General features: G+C 35.5%; 1 protein-coding gene across 8 annotated transcripts in view; it reads left to right on the plus strand.

The window, feature by feature from the left end:
- itgb4 (integrin, beta 4) overlaps positions 1-23,616 on the plus strand; it is a 57,698-nt gene extending 34,082 nt beyond the window's left edge. For 2 of the 8 annotated variants that reach the window (XM_073909161.1, XM_068222876.2), the window contains 14 exons: positions 336-516; positions 915-1,052; positions 1,143-1,325; positions 3,444-3,578; positions 7,202-7,345; positions 7,673-7,837; positions 9,735-9,896; positions 10,153-10,266; positions 12,542-12,691; positions 15,471-15,659; positions 17,573-17,728; positions 18,712-18,873; positions 19,005-19,118; positions 20,812-23,616. In XM_073909161.1, the coding sequence (XP_073765262.1) occupies positions 336-516; positions 915-1,052; positions 1,143-1,325; positions 3,444-3,578; positions 7,202-7,345; positions 7,673-7,837; positions 9,735-9,896; positions 10,153-10,266; positions 12,542-12,691; positions 15,471-15,659; positions 17,573-17,728; positions 18,712-18,873; positions 19,005-19,118; positions 20,812-20,951 (2,133 nt within the window). In that variant the 3' untranslated portion in view covers positions 20,952-23,616. 8 annotated transcript variants of the gene reach the window in all.
- The last annotated feature ends 5 nt before the right edge of the window (positions 23,617-23,621 follow it).

Genomic DNA, 23,621 nt, shown 5'->3' on the forward strand with positions numbered 1-23,621 from the left:
TTTCATTCATTCATTCATTCAATCATTCATTCATTCAATCATTTGGTAGCCACTTTTATCTATAGCTACTTACAGTACAGTACATCACATTTAACATACACATTTTCACTGGGCAGTAAACCTACTAACATGGCGTTACACTGGCGGCACAATGCTACAGAACAGCTATGATTCCATAATTGAAGTTTGTGTGATTTTTCTTCAAGGGTTTGCTTATGAATTATAATTATTGCAGTGTTTTATTATAATAGTTTTCAGATAAACATTAGCTTACTTAAATAGGCAGTTGAAAGATGTTTACCATGCCATTTGAGCTGCTATTGCTGTTATTGCAGGTGAAGTACTGGATTTATGGAGACCCCGAAGATAAAGCTAAATTTATGGATGTGAAGACGCCTCAAGCCGAGCTGACAAATCTCGATCCATACTGTGATTACGAGATGCGTGTTTGTGGCTACAATGCACTTGGAGATGGCAATTACAGTGATATCATCCAATGCCAAACCCTGGAGGATAGTAAGGCATTGTTTGAGTTTTTTTAGATTTTAATTGGTTACCTTCCGGGACCTTCGTTCATCTTCAAAACACAAATTAAGATATTTTGGAGGAAATCTGAGGGTTCACTGATCCTCCATAGACAGCAATGGCCCCAAAAAAGCCATATGGTCTCTGAATATGGTTTTTGGTTATTTTTCTGGACTTTGAATGAGTCAGGAGCTTTTCTCTCTCTGAAGGATAAAAGAGAGCTCTCAAATTTAATCTAAAATATCTTAATATGTATTCTGAAAATAAACAAATGGTTTGAAACAACATGAGGGAGAGTAATAAATAACAGAATTTTCACTGTTGGGTAAACTTACCCTTTAATGCTCATTTTAAAGTGTCACCCACTGTATATTGTTTTAACCTTCCAGTACCTGGTGAACCTGGTCGTCTGGCTTTCAACGTCATCAGCCCTACTGTTACTCAGGTTAGTTGGGCGGAGCCAGCAGAAGCCAATGGTATCATCACTGGCTATGAGGTCATCTACATGCCCATTAACGAGGACAAGAGTAAGAGCCTTAAAATATATATTCTGTGCATCAGTTTTGGGAGTGAAAGCTTCTCTGATTGTATATGTCTATTTTTTTTTTTTTGTTCAGAGCCTACAGGACCTCCTAAGAAGGTGATGATTGACAACCCTAAAAAGCGCATGTTGCTCATTGAGAACCTGCAACCTTCTCAGACCTACTGTTATAAAGTGCGTGCCAGCAATAAGGTGGGCTGGGGCCCATACAGAGAAGCCACAATCAACCTGGCATCACAGCCTACCAGACCCATGTCAAGTAAGCGTCTCACAAAAATGGGGTGACACTGACAGGGTTCCCACACTTCTTGAAAGTACTTAAAAGTACTTGAATTTCAGATATTTAATTCAGTACACCTTTGTTTGTATAGCGCTTTTACATTGTAGATTGTGTCAAAGCAGCTTCACATTAATGGTCATGATATATTGGACCAGTGTAGTTCAGTTTTTTTAGTGTTCAGTTCAATTCAGTTTAGCTCAGTTCAGTGTGGTTTACCGATTCCAAACCATGCAAGCTAGAGGCCACAGCGAAGAAGGAAAAAAACTTTACCGATTGGCAAAAGTGAAGAAAAAAAAAACCTTGAGAGAAACCATACTCAGTTTGGCACGATCAATTTAATTTCACCGCTGGCCAAACGTCTTATGCAGAGCTGCAGACTCAGTGGCGGAGGCTGGAAGCTGGCCTCAGCGAAGACTCCTCTGTCCCTGAAGCGTCACTGGAATTAGTCTGATGCTCTCCACTCCTCCATGACCACCACAGCAGCTGCTCAGGTTACGGCCTGGTCCAGGATATGGAAACCTTGGGATCATCTCGTCGCTGGTCTTGGATCCAATCAGTGACTTTGCATAGTCTGAGGGCCTCGTGAAGATTATCCCCAGGTGGAAATGGAGAATAAAGAGAATGAATTTAAGACATATGGATTCGAGGCCTGGAAAGTACTAAAAAACAAACACAGGGGTTTGAAAGGGCTTGACTTAAATTTAAAACTACATTTGTTTATGGTTTGATTTCAACAATTCTTCCAATTGTCAAAAAAAGAAATAACACTGACAAATAATGCACATTTTATCAATATTTCAGAAAATGCATTTGAAAATCACCAGTATTGATTTCAACAATTTTGCTAAAGTTCTTTCTTCTGACATTTTAATACTAAGTGTAAGAAAAATGTTATTTTATTGTTTATTTTATTTATTTTGATTGAATTCTTCAAAATGAGTTTTATACACAGCAATGAGTAGAACATAAACTGTATACAGTATTTTTCAGAACACCTAGTAAGCACATTAATAGGGAGGCTGTAACCTACTGTTTATGTATTATGGACAGTTTGTCACAAACATCATTTAAAAAATCAGCAATCAAAGAACATTCCCAAAGACAAAGAAAGAACGAGCCAATGCTATGATTGCATTTTAGACATTGAGGTGAAACAGTGTTATTTATTTTACTATATTTATTTGGGGATATGTAAGTACAATATTAAGTTGCATTTCTTTAAATCTGTTGCAGACTGAAATATTCAAGGGAGTCTGATAATATTATCCCACACATTTTCATCAATGTCACATTTTAAGTTCTAACTCCATGTCTTCTGCAATGAAATCAGATTGTCTGCTTTATACTGGTTTATAATGGAGTAAAATTTGGAAATAAAGTGCTTAACTTCAGCATTTTTAAGAAAGAATTTATGTAAAAAGAAATCAGAGCTATTTAAGGTAAGACTGCTGTGTCTAGTATGAATGAAATGTCTTATCTACAGATATTTAAAGAAATCATTTTTAGGGATATTATGCTTGAAATGTAACTCCTCAAATGACATAAAAATATCCTTATGGAAGAGATCATATATCCTTTATATTCCCATATTTATCCAGCTACCAAATTGAGAGCCCATATAAATATGGTAAAAATTTGTATTACTGGTCAGTGTGGATGAAATAGGCAAGTACTGGTTGTACTTAAGAGATCCTCTGATCTGTGACCATGATTTGACAGCTCTAATATAATAATAATTATTAATAATAATAAATGGGTTTTATTTGACCTTGTAGGGAATTTGGGAATTTTCTGGTCAAGTAAATTAATCAGAGAAACTGGGTTATAAAACTCTTGTTTAATATCTACACAGAGCATCTTCAGACTTATGTACCCAGTCTAGTAAGTGAAATGTTAAGTACAGTAAGGACTTTCATGGTGCTACATATGCAGAGTTATGAATTACAAAAGTGCTTGATTTAAAATTAATGGTGCTTTAAGACGTCCTTGAATTTGCTGTTCATGAAAGCGTGGGAACCCTGCTTTGATTTTAGCTGCCACTTTTGTACTGACTGTGATTGATTGTGCTGTTTGTTTTGGTTTACATCAACTCTACAGTTCCCATCATTCCCGACATTCCCATCGTGGATGCAGAAGCTGGCGAAGAGTACGACAGCTATCTGATGTACAGTAATGAAGTCCTGCGATCCCCAACGAGCAGCCTGAGGCCTAGCGTCACAGATCTGTCTGATGGTGGGTGTCAATTGTCATCTGGTGACGTTGTCAAAACTTTGGGGTCAGTTTGACAGAAATAACCATTTTTGTTCTGCATGGATGTTTTAAATTATGTGCATTAAACCAACAACAGTGACAGTAAAGACATTGGGCTCTATTTTAACATTATAGGCGCAAAGTCTAAAGCACATGGCACAAAAGCATTAAGGGCTTGTCCGAATCCACTTTTGCTATTTTAAGGACGGAACAATACCTCTGGCGCATGGTCTAACAGGCTTGTGCTTATTCTCTTAATGAGTTTTGGGTGTGTTTTGCGCATAATGTGCGTTAAACCAATCAGAGTCTCATCTCCCATTCCCTTTAAGAGTCGGTTGCGTCACACCATGGTGCATTTGCTATTTACATGGCGGACTTTGTAAGTGAAAAAACTGAATGCTTCAATAGCGAGAAAACAGTTAAACAGACCATCTGCATCGCTAGGATAAAGAATGAGCCTCATCCATTCGGCCTCTTTACTTTCTCTTTCTCTTTACTTTTACACTTACTCCTTTACTTTTGTGGATAAGGAAACGGTGTTGTACACACTCCACTAAAGACATCCATTAGCCTACATATTTAATTTCATTTGTTAAGCACAAAGATTTTGAGCAATAATAACAGTGTGGTCCAAAACTGTGTTGTATTCAAGCACACGTCCTATTCTTATGCCCTATATGGTGATGCGTCTCCAAAACCCGAAAGGTGGACAAATCTAAACTTGTTTTTATTAAAACAAATATAAAAATGCATATAAGAAATAATACTGCTACTAATAATAACATTATGCAAATGCAAAATAACATTATACAAATTCTTAATAATAGCAACGCACCAACAATGCACTTTAGCACACCCCTTTTTTAGACCAGCACGCCTATGAGTCCACAAAATGGTGCAAAGGAATTTGCTATTTAAACAACAGGGTGCAAAACGTGAAAATTAAGATTGCACTGGTCTGAAAATAGCTACAAATTGCACCAAACAAGTCTTCCGCCTTATTGCGTCGTGTATAATAGAGCCCTTTGATTCAAAATTTAAGATAAAAATAGATGTTTCTTGAGCACAAAGTTTGCACAGATTAACTTCTGATGTTAATCACTGAATGAGTAATGAATTAAAAGGAAAAAAGTGTATATTGTAATAAATTGTCACAATAAATCACATAAATGCAACCTTGGTGTCCATAAGAAAAGAAAAAAAAAAACAATCTTACCGACCTCAAACTTTTGTATTTGTTGAACATCCCTGCTGAAAAGACCAGGCTATATTTCCATGGTGGTCAAGGATGTTTAATGCTTGTTTAACTGGTAGACCATCACTATGGTGTACAGCATGGGTAAACTGGATGGCCATGCATCTCTTGGAAAACAGGATGCCTAACAATGCTAGTCTTTTCATTAGGGAACTGAAACAAGATTTTGCTCATCGAAACAAGATTTTGTCTGCATCGCATGCCTGAACATTTATGCTATTTCCATAGCATTTTGTGCTACATTGACCTGTAGAAACCACTGGTCAATAGCAGTCAGACATGGTCATATGCTTCCCAGTGTGGCGTATAAGAATGATGTGTTTACATCATTTGTATGCAGCTCCTGTTGAAATTGAAAGGTCCTTTCTAGTCTCCTTTCCACCTAAAACTCCACAAGCACTTGCCTTTGCCATTGTCATCAATGTCTTTTTCTTCTTTTTTGGCTTTGTGGTTGGGTTATTGGGCTCTTTATGAAAGTTTGAGAGACTTGGGATTCTTTGGGTTTTATTTGGCAAGAAGGCTATTTACTTTGCATTGCTAGTTAAACTAAGTATCCCTAGCATCACGGATGGGCTCAGAAGACATCAGCTTCCTACCTTTTCTTCCTTCCTTCTTGCCTGACTCTGGTTTTTAAAGAAATAGTTCACCCAAATATGAAACTTCTGTCATCATTTAATGTCTTTCAGGTTGTCACAAACTGTATGACTTTATTACTTTCTGACACTGATTTGGAATGGACATTTATAGTTATGGTGGGGGTGACACAGTGGCGCAGTGGTTAGCACTGTGGCCTCACAGCAAAAAGCTCACTTGTTCGAGTTGTGGCTGGGCCAGTTGGCATATCTGTGTGAAGTTTGCATGTTCTTTCCATGTTTGCATAGGTTTCCTCTGGGGGCTCTGGTTTCCCCCACAGTCCAATGACATGCGGTATAGGTTAAATGGATGAACTAAAATAGGTGTAGTGTATGTGTGCGCATGTGGAGAGTATGGGGTGTCCCCTAATAATTAAAGAGACTAAGATGAAGGAAAATAAATGAATATGGTCAATTATGGTCAATTTGGCTCATGGTCTGTTTCAAGTTTTTTAAAGTCACTTGGTTTTGTGTAAGAAACAGAATAAAATACAAGGTTATAAAATGCTGAATATCTTCCTGGATAAAAAAAATGTCATCAATCAGTATTTCAGGCATGAGGGTTACACACCTAAAACAACCAAGACTTTTTTTCTATCTTTATAGGTTAATTTTAGGTTATTTTCGGAATTATCCCATGAACGAACACAAACTATATACTATTCTATGTGTTGATTCTTTTTAGATTTCATTAGTCACACATTTCCAATGCCGTGTAGAGACCTTTAGAAAGGCAGAGGCTCGAAGTGAAGGGCCAGGGTGGTGATTGCGAAGTGAAGGGTGGGGTTGTTTGGGGGTGCGTGATCGTGATGTGAAGTGATGAGCGGGGATGTAGAGACCCTTTTGAGGGGCTACTTTTTCTACAAGGCAAACAAAGGGCTGGTGCTCAAGCACCCAAAGCCTCCACTCTGCACATGCCTGCATATTTCTATCTGGATTTATTAAAGGATTTTTTAATTTCTATTACACCTATGAGTCTTACCTTCTCACCATTCGGTTCCCTCTGGTGTTGAGTATGAATGAAACAAATAGTTATTTTATAGTTATAATTATTGATAATAATAGTTTACCACTCATATATACAGTAATGGCACTGAATTGTGTGTCATGTCATCTTATTTGTATTGTTTTTTTGTTTTTTTTACATATCATGAATATAAACAGAGCGGCACGGTGGCTCAGTAGTTAGAACGTTCGACTCACAGCAAGAAGGTCACAGGTTCGAGTCCCAGCTAGGCCAGTTGGCATTTCTGTGTGGAGTTTGCATTTTCTCTTTGTGTTCGTGTGGGTTTCCTCCGGGTTCTCTGGTTTTCCCTCACAGTCCGGTATAGGTGAGTTGGGTAAATAAAATTGGCCTTAGTGTATAAGTAAATGTGAGAGTTTATGGGTGTTTCCCAGTACTGGGTTGCAGCTGGAAAGGCATATGCTGCATAAAACATATGCTGGAATAGTTGTTAAGTCATTCTGACCTCTGATAAATCCGAGACTAAACCAAAAGAAAAGGAATGAATGAATGAATATAAACAATAATACTATATTACTATTGGACTATCAGCATTTAGCCATGTCTCCTTATGTGTTTTATAAAGTCATACAGGTTTCAGAGACGTTAGCTCATTAGTAAGCATTGACAGTTCATATTTGGGGTGAATTAAACTGAGCATGGACAGCCCACACATCCTCTGCCTTGCTTGCTTCCCCCCACATGATAACTGAAGGCTCACGCTGGAAGCATGTTAAGCTAGTCGGTTCGGACCTGGATCTGCGTAAAGTGTCCTGGAAACTGCCTGCTGACATCATCCCCCACCGCCTGAGCCCATCCACGGATGTCAGCGACAATCTTGCCCAGACCCTGGCACAAGGTGAAGACCTGTCCCTGGCAGACTGCATGCCATCTAGACCCAACATCAACCCACTGCTGTGCTATCAAACCCGTTTGAGTGCTAATTAGCATCACAAGTCTGAGAGTGCTAATTTGCATCAAATCTCTTGCTTAATGTAGCTAATTGCATAAAAATATTGTGTCTTTTGTCTGATTTGCAAGGCTTTCTGCAGTTTGGGTCTGTTGAGCTGATTCCGTCCTCTGGACCGCAGTTCAAAGCGCTAATCTGGAGCGCTAACATCAATTATGAAGAACTGATTTCGGCATGCTAGTTCATGATGTTGTCGTTTCTCTCGTGTCTTTGCAGATCAGTTCGTGAACGGAAAGTGGGAACAGAATTTCTTGTTTCCTGGAGGAGGAGGTGGTTCCCTCTCCCGCAACATCAGCTCTTCCTCAACCACATACAGCCATTCCACACCGCGTACCAATGTGACCAACAACAGCTCCACCACAACGTACATCTCTGGCAAAGGTATCAGAATAACACGAGTTCATTTTAGCATTATGATTTGCTATAATTGCACAGTATTCTTAATTACGCAGCATAACTGAGGACTTTTTAAGCAAAACATCAGTTGTGACAATCATTGAATCAGGCTATAACATGATTATTGGGAGAAATAAATTGTGCCCAAAATTTTCTTTATTACCAAAATGAAAACTGCATGGTGCCTACTCCTCAGTAGGTACTGCATTTGAATTTAAATGTACTACTTGGCCGTTAGAAAAGTACGTTCTATACAGTTTAATACGGTATGAATGTGAGAAGCATGAATGGAGTTCGGGTATACTACATCTGCCATTTTGTCATGGTCACGTGACCTACCTGCGTCAGGTGCCTAACTTCACTCCCAAACTTTTGAAACATAACTGTGTGGTCTTACTCCATTCAGTTAGCAGTGACCAGTGCACATCGCAAACCGTGTGAGATATCTTAGAGTAGGCAAGAGTAGGTGAAGGAAAGTTGTGTGTTATTTGACAAATATGGCGCCCCTTCTTGTGTACGCGCATCACGCAGTTAAACTGACAGAGGTTTATCATGACAGTTTTATCAATCATTTTTTCCCCGTAATTGACAGCAGGAACAAACATAGAAGCATTGTGCGATTGACAAGCAGTGCCTAATTATTTTCAAAAGAATTTAAAATGGCAAATGGGATGAATTTATACCCCATTTCGAAAGTAAAACATACTCTAATAGGTAGTGTAATCTACATAACATTAAGTGCAGTGTGTGGGTGAGAGTGAGCAGTGTTTCGATGCGTTCCAGTTATGTTGTGGTTCTGTGACTGCTGGTGTTGGTTACTGTGTGGTTAAAATTATGACAGTTAAAGTAACCAGGTTAATTTCAAATGAAATGAATTAAAATTAAATTAAATATTAATCTAATATGTAAACAGTTGAAGTCCGTATTATTAGCCCTCTTAAATTATTAGCCCCCCTTGTTTATTTTTTCCAACCAATTTCTGTTTAATGGAGGGAAGATTTTTTACAACACATTTCTAAACAATAGTTTTAATAACTCATTTCTAATAATGGATTTATTTTATCTTTGCCATGATGTCAGTAAATAACATTTGACTAGATATTCTTTACAGCTTAAAGTGACGTTTAAAGGTTTAACTAGGTTAATTGGGTTAACTAGGCAGGTTAGGGTAGTTAGGCAAGTTATTGTATAATGATGGATTGTTCTGTAGACTATCTGAAAAAAAAGTAGCTTAATAGGGCTAATAATTTTGAAATGGGTTTTAAAATGGTTTTTAGAAAATTAAAAACTACTTTTATTCCAGCCGAAATAATACAAATAAACTTTCTTCTGAAGAAAAAATATTGTCAGATTTTTTTGAGCAGATTTTTTATTTTATTTTTGTGCGTTTGTGCGGGTTTTGCACATTTTGGGCTGGAAAAGTCAGCTATATCTGGCAACACTGATTATACCATCCAAAACAACAGATTAAGCATCAAAAGTAACATGAAAGTATGTTTCAGAAATCCTTTAATAGCTTTGCATACACAGCAGACTGGTATTTATGGTGGTAAATATTCGGTGAGTATTCAATAAAAGTGTGTTTTAAGATAATAAAGAAAGTACATTGTGGTCTGTTATACAAACCAATTGATTCTCTTGGGGAGCACAGACAGGACTTTTCATCTAGTGTTTCTTTCCTGTCTGTATTCATTTTAGACAGGATTAGCACTGAATAATATCATTTAGAGCATCTATTTTTGTGTTTCACTGAAACCAAAAATTTGGTTTGGAATAGTGATTTATAATTGATGACAGAAAGGGCTCATGAATCATCCTTTAAATTACTTCATATGCTTTAAATGCACAGTTCATCAGTTCATCCTTGTTTTCTATCAATCAGGAGGCTCAACTACACACAGATATGATGTAAGAGACGGTGGACTTCTCAAAGAAGACGTGATCCTGAGAAAACGCTCTGAAAACAGGCATTACACAGAAGGTGATGGTGTGAGGGACTCAATCGTAATGGGAAACCTGTCTGGTGGACTTTTGGACAATTTAGGTAATGTGAGCTTGATAGATCTGCCTCCACATAATTTCAAAACCAATCAAATTTGATGTAATGCCTGGCAAGGTGCAGCTTTTGGCAAGAATCCTCGGCTGACTCTCGCTTCATCCCCGCTCTTCTTTTTCTCCTCCTCCTCCTTCTCCCATTTGTCTTTTCTCTACACATTTTTCCCCTGCTGATTTCTCGTCATGCGACGGCTGCCTGCCAACCCTTTCCCTCCACACCCTGCCGTGGCTTGGCTGCCTCTCAGGGGTCTCTAGCTTCAGCCAGACTACATCTACCAGCTACAGCTTGAGCTCCAGAGCTCGTACTCAGTCTGAAGATATCAACGATGCTCTGCTGAACCTGGATAGTGTTCTTCAGGGTGAGTGAACCTGGAAACAACCACCAGTGCATCATGGGAGGCTACTTTGAAACTAGATGTCAATGTAAAGTGGTCAAATCATATATAAAAGTTTTGGTATACATTCAGTATAAAATGTTATTTTTATTATTATTTGTTTTAGATCAAAATTAAATACTTTTATTAAACTTTGTATATTATATTATATTATATTATATTATATTATATTATATTATATTATATTATATTATATTATATTATATTATATTATTTTATGTTATTTTATTTTTTTTATATAATAGTATATAATATTATATTATAATATATTATTTTATATTATATTATAATATATTATTTTATTTTATATTAATTATATTATATTATATTATATTATTTTATATAATATTATATAATATTATATTATTTAATTTTATATTATATTATATTATATTATATTATATTATATTATATTATATTATATTATATTATATTATATTATTTTATTTTATATTATATTATATTATATTATGTTATATTATATTATTTTATATTATATTATATTATATTATATTATTATATTATATTATATTATATTATATTATATTATATTATATTATATTATATTATATTATATTATATTATATTATATTATATTATATTATATTATGGCAGTTGCCAAAGGTGAATGAATGAATATTTTATTATGTCATAATATTATAAATGTACCATTCTCTATTAAATTTATATAAATACATATGTTGCATTTTAACAATGGTGGTCTTCAATTTTTTTTCAATTTCTTAATTTGTGTAATTATTTTGACACTAGAAGATTGAGATTATCGAATAGTGTTAAACATAATTATAATTTAATAAAATTGATGCATTCAGCAGATGTCTTTATTTTAAAAATAAAAAATAAAATTTGATATACATTTGCTGACAGACAGTTTGAGCTATTTATCAGAATTATGGGAATTAAATGCTATTAAATAGTATTTAATTGGATGAACATTTTTAGTCTTATGCCTTATCCAAAATATAAAAATACAAATAAATACAATCAGATCATTTACTTTAACCATTACTATTGGAATGTGAAGACTTTCAACCAGCACAACAAAACATGCTTCTGAAGACAATCACCTACTGCACCTTTAACATTTTAAATGTGATTACTAAATACATACAGTAGAAGTCAGAATTATTAGCCCCCCTTTGAATTTTTTTATTTTTTTAATATTTCCCAAATGATGTTTAACAGAGAAAGGAAATTTTCACAGTGTCTGATATTATTTTTTCTTCTGGAGAAAGCCTTGTTTGTTTCATTTTTGCTAGAAAAAAAAGCAGTTTTTGATTTTTCAAAAGCCATTTTAAGGTCAAAATTATTAAGCCCCTTTAAGCTATATATTTTTTAAATAGCCTACAGAACAAACCACTGTTATACAATAACTTGCCTAATTACCCTAACCTGCCTAGTTAACCTCATTAACCTAGTTAAGCCTTTAAATGTCACTTTAAGCTGTATAGAAGTGTCTTGAAAAATATTGAATAAAATATTATTTACTGTCATCATGGCAAAGATAAAGTAAATCAGTTTTTGAGATAAGTTATTAAAACTATTATGTTTTGAAACATGTTGAAAAATCTTAAACAGAAATTGGGGGGGAAAATAAACAAGAGGGCTAATAATTCTGGCTTCAACTGTATATGGTACTTTTTAAATTGCATTATTTTTAAATCTACATCTATTATACTTGATTTTGACTCTTATAGGATATTCAGTTATTATAAGCTAAAATCATCTTTCAATATGTATCAATTCATCAGTTTACCAAGACACTGTTTAATTACTGTAAAAGTTGCTGAATCATCATAATAACAATATTTAATCTGGAAAAAAAACACTGAGGATAAAAGCATTAGAATTACTTTAAAAATGATATTAACTAAAATCTTTTTTTTTTTAAATGAACACATTCAAAACAAATTTATGAAAACATGTATGATTATTGTCTAGTTCACCTGGCAAGAACAAAATACAGTTTATCAAAAATGCTTGTGAGCATTAGCTAGTCACAGGAAAAGTATCAATAAAAACAGCTGAGCTACTGTCAAACTACTGAACTATGTAGGAAGTTTGTAGCGTCTCTGCTTTTACTTACACACTGACACACCTCAGCCAATTCCCCGCTGTTTTCCCAATGCTGAACCAATCAAGCAATCTGTGGCTGCAAAATGAAATGTGTGTGTTCTGCGGTTTGACATTGTGCCTTGTGAACTGCTCGTGCCCTCAGAATCGCGCTTCACCCCGGGTGTTCCCGCGACTCCCAGCAGACTGGTGTTTTCAGCTCTGGGCCACACGGCTCTCAAAGTGAGCTGGCAGGAGCCACACTGCGAGTCTGATGTACTGGGATACTGCGTCCTTTACCAGCTCATCAATGGAGGTGAAACATCTTTTCTCATTCACACATGTTAGACTTGGTCAATGTTAAAATAAAACTGTTTTCGACACTATGGGTAAAAGTCTGTGTTAAATAAAACATTATGTTTATGCTTGCTAGCGCACTTTGTTATTCTTTAGGTAAACAAGTCAATCCACTAAAAAAAAAAAAGTGTTGGTAATCTTCAATCAAATTCTGCCCATTTTCTTACGTGTTTGGAGTGCCGGTCCTTGTGTTGTCATCAGTTTGATGCCTTTAGCTATTACCGTTAGCTTGCTATGAGGGAATGACATGCAATATCTCTACTCAATATTCAGTTTCAGATGGAAGTATATCAACATACTGAAATAAAATTTCCGGTTCACATGGACTTTTAACTGATTATGATGACCACATTCTAACTGTATTGCATTCTGTAACTTGCGGGCCCCTATGCACCTTGCGTAGTCCAAGTATAAGGTAGATCGGTACTAGTTCTCAGTTTCTTTGGATTTTTTTTAGATATGGTAAAATGTTTTAATCTATAGTGAGAACATTTCTTCAAAACTTAAAATAGAAATTTTGTTATTTAGAGCTTTAAAGAGCCCATATTATACATGAACTAGGGTCATATCTTGGTTGTAAGGGTCTCCAACAACAGTCTAATATGCATGCAAGGTCAAAAAACACTTTCATGGTCTTATAATCTGCATTTATTTTTACCTAATTATCCCAGCGACTCCCGTATGAATCATCCAGTGATTCATTTGTTCCCAAACCCCTCCTTAGCGCGAAGCTAATCTGCGCTGATTGGACCGATGACAGTCTGTCGCGATTGGTCGACTGCCTTCAGTCAGAGAGTGAAATGCCCAATAGCTAATCAGCAATATAAAAAGTAATCACAGTTCATACACGCTCGATAGTGTAGGCGTGGATTTTAGCTGCCACACACACACCTCCGGACGACAACGCTTCCGCCCGCACCCGCCAGGTTTCTCTCTCTCTCTCTCTCTCTCTCTCTCTCTCTCTCTCTCTCTCTCTCTCTCTCTCTCTCTCTCTCTCTCTCTCTCTCTCTCTCTCTCTCTCTCATACGCGCGCGTGCGCACTAACACACATACACACAAGCACCAAGCAGACACATCTTTCTCATTCGCATAGCAAGATCCGTGATATTGCTAGACAGCCCGCTCCCGTCCCAAATTAAACCCGTTACCGACCGCTCCCGCGATTTATTCGGAAATTTATTACCGCGCCGCAGAAATCTGGCGCGGGGACAGCCGCGGGTATGTAGACCTCTACCACGGAGCTCCATAAACAAAGCAGCACGCGTCGCGTTTTTAACGTGACTTTGCACGCGATAAGAGAATATAGCCAGTTAACCTGATACAGTACACTCGGTTACAAGTAACAAATCACAACTAAATACATTTGCAAGCCAGAGTCAACGAGGCAACAACTTTAATCGCAAGTACTTACACTTGAGAAATGGAAACCCATCCTGACGTCCATCAGTAAGTTACTCTTTACTGATCCTTCCTTTAACAAACTCAGATGAAGTATTCTTTGTAGCATGTAGTTTCCAGAAGTTTCCAGTAGTTTCCAACTGCTTGGCTATAATGCTGATGTTTCGTCTTTGGGTAGAGACTCGATATAATATCCATCTGCAGTGTGACTTCAATCGACCGGCATGTTTGTGTGCGTGTGTTTGTGGGTGTGTGTGTGTGTGTGTCTGGGTTTCTGCGTCAGAGGGCGGGGCCTCAGGTTTGAAATCTCCCGGGTTTGCGCGTACACGTGAATAACTTGGTTTCCTTCGTACGTCATGGCGAAACACCTAATGACTCGGTATCAAGGCGACTCGTTTGAAGCACTATGAGTCGACTCTTTTATAGATGAATCAACCGTTTTAAACACTGTATTCTTACAGATTTAAGCCTTAGCTGGATACTTCACTTCACTTAGAGCTGTGTTACACACTACATGGAGGGGAATTTTCAAAAACCCATAATATGGGCTCTTTAAAGTGTGTCCTAACTTCAAGCGACGCCACAACATGCGATAAAAATTATCTTTTCCGTGTTAAAAGATGTTTTTGTCCTAACCATCCACATGAAGGCGACACGCCAAATTTCTGTTAGTCGCAAGAGAACAACATCATGTACTACAGTGACAAAGATCACCTCAGGTAGAGATTATGTGCTTTAATCAGTGTTAAATGCTCCTAATGTGAGTTTAAATATCATTTTACATGACATTTATTGCCATAATGCTGAACGCAGCAGCAGATAGTTTACCTCAGATCTTAAAAATAAAACAACCTGCAGACAGCTTGAAAGTTAAATTCAGAAATGTGAGTGTAAATTAACAACGTCAGTCACTTAGTACTCTATTAATAACGTTAAAGAGGTTAAATATGTATTATTAGATTAAAAGCCTTTATGCTATTTCAGTGGGAGATGCTGTTACCAGTATTTGAATGTTTCTGTCGTGTCTCATCACTTTTGGTGCAGAAAGCCAAATTGTTTGTTGCTGGAGTTGTGTGTTGTTAGACACCGTGTTAGACCTTTTTTCTTTCCGAAAATGAAGATCAGAATAAAAAAATGTTTGTTTTTTGTGTGATTTGAAAATCAGGGTTATTTCTCAACTTTTTCAATATTAAAAAAATTATATATATTAATAAATAATAATAATATTTTAAAAATAAGATTGTAAATCATAAATTTACACAGTATTGAGAATACAATAATTCTTTAGTTGTTGTTTATTGATTTTTATTTCATTGTATTGTATTGTGTTTGTCTGTTAGGTGACGTAAAACGTATCGAGGTGAACAATCCTGCTCAGAACTCAGTGCTGGTTCAGGATCTCCTGCCTAACCAGTCCTACATCTTCAAAGTCAAAGCACAGAGTCGAGAGGGCTGGGGTCCTGAGAGAGAGGGCGTCATTACCATTGAGTCCAACGTCGACCCCAAGAGTCCACTGAGCCCAGTGCCCGGTGAGAGGAACACACTGCACAAACACAGTTCTTTCATCCACCTGATTTTGGAGATTTTGAGTGTTTTTTTAAGTCAAATGTAAGCCAAATCTTTTGCAACACATTACCAATTTCAATTGCAATACATGTTTTAAAGTCTATTTTCTCAAAATGCTTTTTTTGCACTAAGGCTTAAATCTGCACCTCGTGGGCTCTTGCACAGACAGTTTTATTCATATCTGTATTATGAAGGATTATAGAGATATATGTTGATATGTGATTTGCCTGATTGGACAAAAAAATATGGCTTCAGCATCAATATCCCAGTGTGCACATCCGCAATAGTCACGTCGCAGAATCTGCTACGATAAGTCTGAATTACACTACTGGTCAAAAGTTAGGGGTCAGTACAGTATACATAAAATACAGTACAAATTGTAAAATAGTGAAGTGTTATTGCACTGTAAAATAACTGTTCAAAGTAGTTTATCATTTAATTTAATAGTTTATTCCAGTGATTTTAAAGATGAATTTTCAGCTACATTACTCCAGTCTTGATGATCCTTCAGAAATCACTCTAATATTATTATTATTATTATTATTATTATTATTATTATTATTATTATTATTATCATTTTTATTCATTCATACATTCATGCATTTTCTTTTCAGCTTAGTCTCTTTATTAATCTGGGGTCGCCACAGCGGTATGAAATGACAACTTATTCAGCACATGTTTTACACAGCGGATGCCCTTCGGGAAACACCCATACACACTCATTCGCACACTCACATATACTACGGACCATTTTTAGCCTACCTAATTCACCTGTACCGCATGTTTTTGGACTGTGGGGGAAACCAGTGCACCCGGAGGAAATCCACGCCAACGCAGGGAGAACATGCAAACTCCACACAGAAACGCCAACTGACCCAGCCGAGGCTCGAACCAGCGACCTTCTTGCTGTGAGACGATAGCACTACCTACTGCGCAACCGCGTCTCCCTATCATTATCATTTTTATCATTATTATTAAACAGAATGAAAGAATAATTTACTTTAAAAAAATGCCTAAAAAACTGACCTCAAACTTTTGACCGCTGGTGTATATTTGACCAGGAGCCAGAGAACATATGTGATTTGTAGAGTCACTGCAAAGTCCAACCATAATAGAGTGAAAGTGTCATTAGTGTGTTTTTAAGGCCTTGGATTGTGAGCGTTTTAAGAGAGTTTGTAACATGTGGGCACAAAAAATGATGACATTTGAGGTGTAACCTTGATGAATTGTATTTAATTCTACAGTAAGGAAATACTCAGTGTTATATTTTTATTTGCACTGGAAAAAAATGCTTTTCTTACAATTTCTGTAATAAATTTTTGTATCAAACCAGAAACAATATTATTTTACTTACCCCATTGGCAGATTATTTTGCTTGTTTGAAAAATGTATTATTTTACAGAACACAACAATATTTTTACTTATTAGACTTAAAATTTTACTTAAAATTGAGATATTTGGAAAAAAAAATGTGTTCTGACTATTCAAATTCTGTACCTGAATACTGTTAGACTCCTGAGGAAAAACGTCAAATATAGCTATTCAAACCATTCGGTGAAATTGTTGAAAAATAAAATCCAATATCGTGCAACCTTAACATTTATGCAAATTGGTGCACATTAAATGAAATAGTGCCTCAATTGCATATTTAAATGTAACAATTTAGAACATTTTGACTTGTATTAGAAAAATGTTTTTAATTCCTATTGTAATCAGTCAACTGGGAAAGTGTGGTAATAACTATTATACTCTATTATACCCTGTTTACCAGCAGTGTATTGTCTTAACTGTTGTCAGCAGGGGCAGCTTTGATGAAATCTTCAACCCACTTCATCTTTAAATTATTAATAAACATGTTCTCATGCATGTTCTTCAGGGTCTCCGTTCACTCTCAGCACTCCCAGCGCTCCAGGACCTCTGATCTTCACAGCGTTACGTCCAGATACACTGCAGCTGAGCTGGGAGAAACCCCGAAAACCCAACGGAGACATCCTGGGATACGTGGTGACCTGCGAACAGCTGCATGGTGGAGGTCAGACACCATCCTGTTTTAAAGTTTCATATGAAACACAATATTGTCTCTGATTTACCAGTAAATACATTCCTTAACAAAGCCAAACCAGAGCATTTGAGCGTCTCAGAGAAACACTGCAGTGAATCATTCCTTATTGAATAATTTCTTAAACAAATCATTTGAGTCAATGATTCAATGATCCATTCATAAAGACAGTTGCTTGCTTGGTTTTTGAATGATTCAGTAGTTTTGAACAAATCTCTTGAGCCATTGATTCACTGATGCATTTGAAAAGACAGTTGCTTGCTTGGTTTCCAAATGATTCAGTAGTTTTGAACAAATCTCTTGAGCCATTGATTCACTGATGCATTTGAAAAGACAGTTGCTTGCTTGGTTTCCAAATAAATCAGTTGTTTTGAAATAATTGCTAGAGCCATTGATTCACGGATGCATTCGTAAAGACAGTTGCTTGGTTTCCAAATGAATCAGTTGTTTTGAACAGATAGTTTGTGCTACTGATACATTCATAAAGACCGTTGTTTGCTTGGTTTTCAAATGAATCAGTTGTTTTAAGCAAATTGTTTGAGCTGCTGATTGATTCATAAAGACAGTTGCTTGCTTGGTTTAGAACAAATCGCTTGAGCCATTGATTCACTGATCCATTTATGAGGACAGTTGCTTGCTTTGCTTCTAAACGAATCTTTAATTTTGAATGAATTATGTGAGTCATTGATTCACTAATCCATTCATAAAGACTCTTGCTTGACTTCTAAATAAGTCAGGAGTTTTAAACAAATTCAGTGAATCGCTCATTGAGACACTGACTTGGTGGCATTTTCTGGCAGTTTTAGTGTCATATACTGTATGTACATCTATGACAGGCCTGAATGATTAAAATTTCGAACACAAAATCACAGTAAGCTCAATGCTGCTTTATTATCGTTGTCAGAAAAATCACACAAAATATCGACATCACTTTTTTGTGCTTTGAATTCGTACAGGAGATCTTCGCTCCTTCCAGGTGAATGGCAATGCAGCCACTTCATTGACTGTCTCTGACCTGAAAGAAAACATGCCTTACAAATTCAAAGTTCAAGCTCAGACCACGCAGGGCTTTGGCCCAGAGCGAGAGGGAATCATCACCATCGAGTCCCAGGATGGAGGTTTGTGACTTATTATGATCCAGTCAAATCTCAAAGATTTTTATATCACAGTGTATTTTGTGATGTCTTTGAGGATGTGGCTGGTAATGATGAAGTGTGTTTGCTAAAGCCTGTTTTCTGGTCTTCCTCAGGCTCCATGTCCCAATACAGCAGTCAGTCGGTCACGAAGAGAGAGGTGTTCAATCTGCCCACAGAAATCACACACACTTCACACACCATGTTCTCAGAGCCCTTTGTTTCTTCAGGTAAAAACACACGCTCCACGTCTCCCTGAGTTTTAATCCTATGCAACTCTGGAGTTTTGTTTTAATGGTCCTCATAGAATGTTGAATGTTATTTTATAATGTATAAAAATATAAATACATTTTTATTTATGATCCAAAAAATACATATTATAAATGAATATGCAAAAATATATATGTTTTTATGGCAAATATAGTTTTGAAAATAAAATGAATAATTTTAACCTATTGATTTATTAATCTACTTATTTATATTGCAACTAAATATAACAAATTTAGTATGATTATTTTGATTAATTGTGTATTTATTTGGAGATATGCTGAATTTGATTTTACTTAAATGAAACAAATTTTTACATATATTTTTATTTTAATAAGTTTATTACTGTCAGGTTTAAGTTATTGTTATTATTATTTTTTTTTTGCAATACAAATTGCACCACTGGATCACAGAATGTTTTTTTTTCATAATTTTTCATAAATAAAACAAAAAAAATAAAAAATGTTTTTGACATTTGAACTTACACTCATTATTCATGTTAGTTCAGTGCAATCTGATTAACACGTTTTTACTGCTGTTACTAAATATATAGTAGTATTAAATAATTATTTTTTACTAATAATTGTTATTATTGGATGTCACGGTGGTGCAGTGGGTAGCACGATCACTTCACAGAAAGAAGGCCGCTAGTTTGAGCCCTGGCTGGGTCAGTTGGCATTTCTCGCTGCAGAGCCACTTAAGCTCCAGCGAGGGGGAGCTTGAGCTTAAACTCCTCCTTCTATAAGCTGTTTTAATGCGTACATCCACCTAAGTTTACATGTCCAAAGACATGCGGTATAGGTGAATTGAATGAGCTCAATCGGGCATAGTGTGTGTGACTGGGAGTGTATGAATGTTTCCCAGTACTGGATTGCAGCAGGAAGGGCATCTGCTGAGTAAAACATATGCAGGCTAAGTTGCCGGTTCATTCCGCTGTGGCGACCCCTGATGAATAAAGAGACTAAGCCGAAAAGTAAATGAATGAATGATTGGATAAATATATATGCAAAAAATATAAATAAAAGGTTATCCTTGCAGATTTTGATTAATATTTTTTTCTATAACAAATATTTTTAATTTTAAAAAATAAAACAAATAATTTTAGCCTACTGATTTATTAATCTATTTATTTATATTGCTGTTAAATATAAAAAAAAAATTGTTTAAAATTTTATTTTAATTTTTGCAATACCAAATGCACCACATTTTCATATTTTTTCATAAAACAAAATGAAATAAAAGGTTTTGACATTTGAGCCTTTACTGATTATTCTTGTTAGTTCAGTACAATCTGAGTAACAAGTTATTATTGCTGTTAGTACATGTGTAGTATTATTAAATAATACATTTTTTACTAATAATCTTTATTATTTTGTGATTGGTATAATATTTTAACCTCAAATTAATGCAAGGTTTTAAAGCACAAAAAATAAATGATAATAAAATGTTGTAATTTTACCTTTCAGTTTTGTACTTTTGTCTTTTTTTGCAGTTTTTTCCCCTTTTTCCCCATTCATTATTTATATTGCTTTAAAAAGACTTTTTGAAAATTAGCCATTGAACATATTGATTTATTATTTATTGGTTTATTATTATTATAAATGTTTTATTATTATTATTATTATTTATGTATTTATTTTGTGCTTGTGTTTGTAGACGGGATGATGATGATGTCGAGCAGGCAGATCACAGAGTCGGGTGGCTCCATGACACGGCAGGTGGAGATGGTGCAGAGAGGAGTGATGTCCAGCAGCACCGTCACCAAGAGGCTGGAGAGACAGTACTACGAGGCCTGAAAACAGAGCTCCTGCAGTCTCATGAACACCAAAGCCTTCAAGCCTTGATCAAATGTGGAATGTAAAGACTTAATTAAACCTTTGAGTGTTATTTCAACCATTCCAAACAGGTATTTGTTAAAACCTATTTGTTGCAACAAACCATGTTTCCTACAGAGTGTAGATGTCGAGTTCTGGAATTAAAAGAAAAACTCCATTCTTTTCTCCATAGGGAAACTGATAAACCTTTTAAAGGAATAGTTCACACAAAACTGAAAATTCGGTCATTGTTTACTCACACTTCTCTAGAAGATAAAAATAAAAAAACGTTTAAAATCATTGATCAATGACTTCCATAGTATTTGATTCTTCTACTATGGATGCCAGTGCCTACCGGTTTCCAACATTCATCAAAATATCTTCTTTTGTGTTCAACAAAAAAAAAAAAACTCATAAAGGTTTGGAACCAATTTAGGGTGAGGTAAATCGTGAGAATTTTTTTTTTTTTGAGTGAACTATCCCTTTAAATTTGACCATTTTTATCCCTCTGATGTTTTATGTGCTTTTTGCTGATCTGGTCAAATTTATTCACCCTACTTTTTAAACGATTGTTTAATTGCAGAATTCAAACTACATTACCCACAATACCACACACTATTCAGAAAATTAGCCAAATAGAGAGCTTTATCAAATAGAGTGCTCCAAAAAAGCTGTTTAGCACCGCCCACTTACAGCAATGCTAATTATCATTCTTAAAATGTTAAAATGTTTATGTAAATATGCACAATTATTTAATGGCAGAATTCAAACTACATTCCACACGATTCTATTTGGAAAATTAGCCAATCAGAAAGCATTATCAAGCAGACTACACCAAAAGAGCTGTTTTGCACCTCCCACTCACAGCAATGCTAATTATAATTCTTAAAATATTTATGTAAATATGCACAATTATTTAATGGAAGAATTCAAACTACATTACCCACGATTCTATTTGGAGAATTAGCCAATCCAAGAGTGTTATCAAGCAGAGTCCTCCAAAAGAGCTGTTTAGCACCGCCCACTCACAGCAATGCTTAATATCATTCTTAAAATACTGAAATGTTTATGTATATATGCACAATTATTTAATAGCAGAATTCAAACTACATTACCCACAATTCTATTCAGAAAATTAGCTAATCAGAAAGTGTTATCAAGCACAGAGTACCCTAAAAGAGTTGTTTAGCACCGCCCACTCACAGCAATGCTACTTATCATTCTTAAAATACTGAAATGTTTATGTATATATGCACAATTATTTAATGGCAGGAATCAAACTACATTACCCACAATTCTATTCAGAAAATTAGCCAATCAGAGAGCATGATCAGTCAAAGTACTTTCAGAATACTGGAATTTTCTGCCCTGAACACATTGTAGCGTTTAATTTGTCACGACAAATGTGACAGGATACACGTTAATATCCACTGCTGTTTGGATCACATTTGATGATGACTGATGATCACAGAGAGCAGAACAGATCTTTTAATCCTAGTTGTTTTGCGTAAATTCTGTCTTGTTCATATAATTATACGTGTTACTATGGAGACATGTTAATATGCGGCTGTCAATCTCAATCTCGGCGTGCGGGGAAACTGCACTCATACGTCACGTTGCAGAGGGCCTCAAAATGGCAGGGATTCTTATCCTACTTTAACGCCAGGAAAAAAAAAAAAAATAGAGACTTATTGTGTTCATATCACCCCAATATGACTGTGGACACACTATAGCTCCACACAGTTCTGTCCAAACATAGGTGCCCTTTAAAGTAACATAAAAACATTTGTTATCATAACTTTTTGTCGTGTAATTTTTTGGCAGTGTGTCATTGTAGTAATTTCCCTCACTGAAGGAAAATTTTACCTTAGAGTTTTGTAGCTTTGCCTTTTTTGTGCGGTTTTCTTCCCTGCAAAGCAAAGTTTGGTTGGCTTCATTGTTTATTATGCTTAAAGACTTTGGAAATCCCTTTTGGAAAACTAAATTAGAAAACTACTTCCAGAACCAGCATTGCTGAAAAAGTGTGGGCACTTATCTACTATACGTTTTTTCTTCTGTTGCTTATTTTGAATGTCAGATTTCATATCATGATGTTTATATCATTGATGTTAAGTTGTATCTAGTTTCTTGTAGAGGTTTTTTAAATGTATTTTTCACATTAAATATGCAATGCCTCTTGATTTAAAACATATACTTTCAGATGCTCATTAGTATTTGTCCTCTTCACTCAAAAAACTGAACTTCTAAAAGGTTGCATAAAAAAAAAATGTTGCAACATGAGCGCATGCATATGGACTTGATTCTTAAGACTGTAAATACGTTACTGAGGTTTTGTTTTTTTTATTGCCTGGTTGCAAGATGTGCTTATGTAACTCCAGGCCTGTTTTTCCAGATGACTTAAAGTTTGCTAGGTTTGTACACGATTGGAAACGAGTACCAATCCCACACCTATGTTCATTTAAACAACTTTTGAAAGCAATCTGTATGATACTTTTTACTTGTAGGGAGTTTTTTTTTTTTTTTTTTAGATATTTTATATAAAAATTGCATTTCATCATCATATTCAAGCATTATTATGTAGTGCGCAAGACTTTTCACTGCATATCAGTTCACCACACTTAATGAAACAATAAATCCTCTTACCGCAGTCGA

The sequence above is a fragment of the Danio rerio genome, chromosome 8 (assembly GCF_049306965.1).
Source record: "Danio rerio strain Tuebingen ecotype United States chromosome 8, GRCz12tu, whole genome shotgun sequence".
Lineage (NCBI taxonomy): Eukaryota > Metazoa > Chordata > Actinopteri > Cypriniformes > Danionidae > Danio > Danio rerio.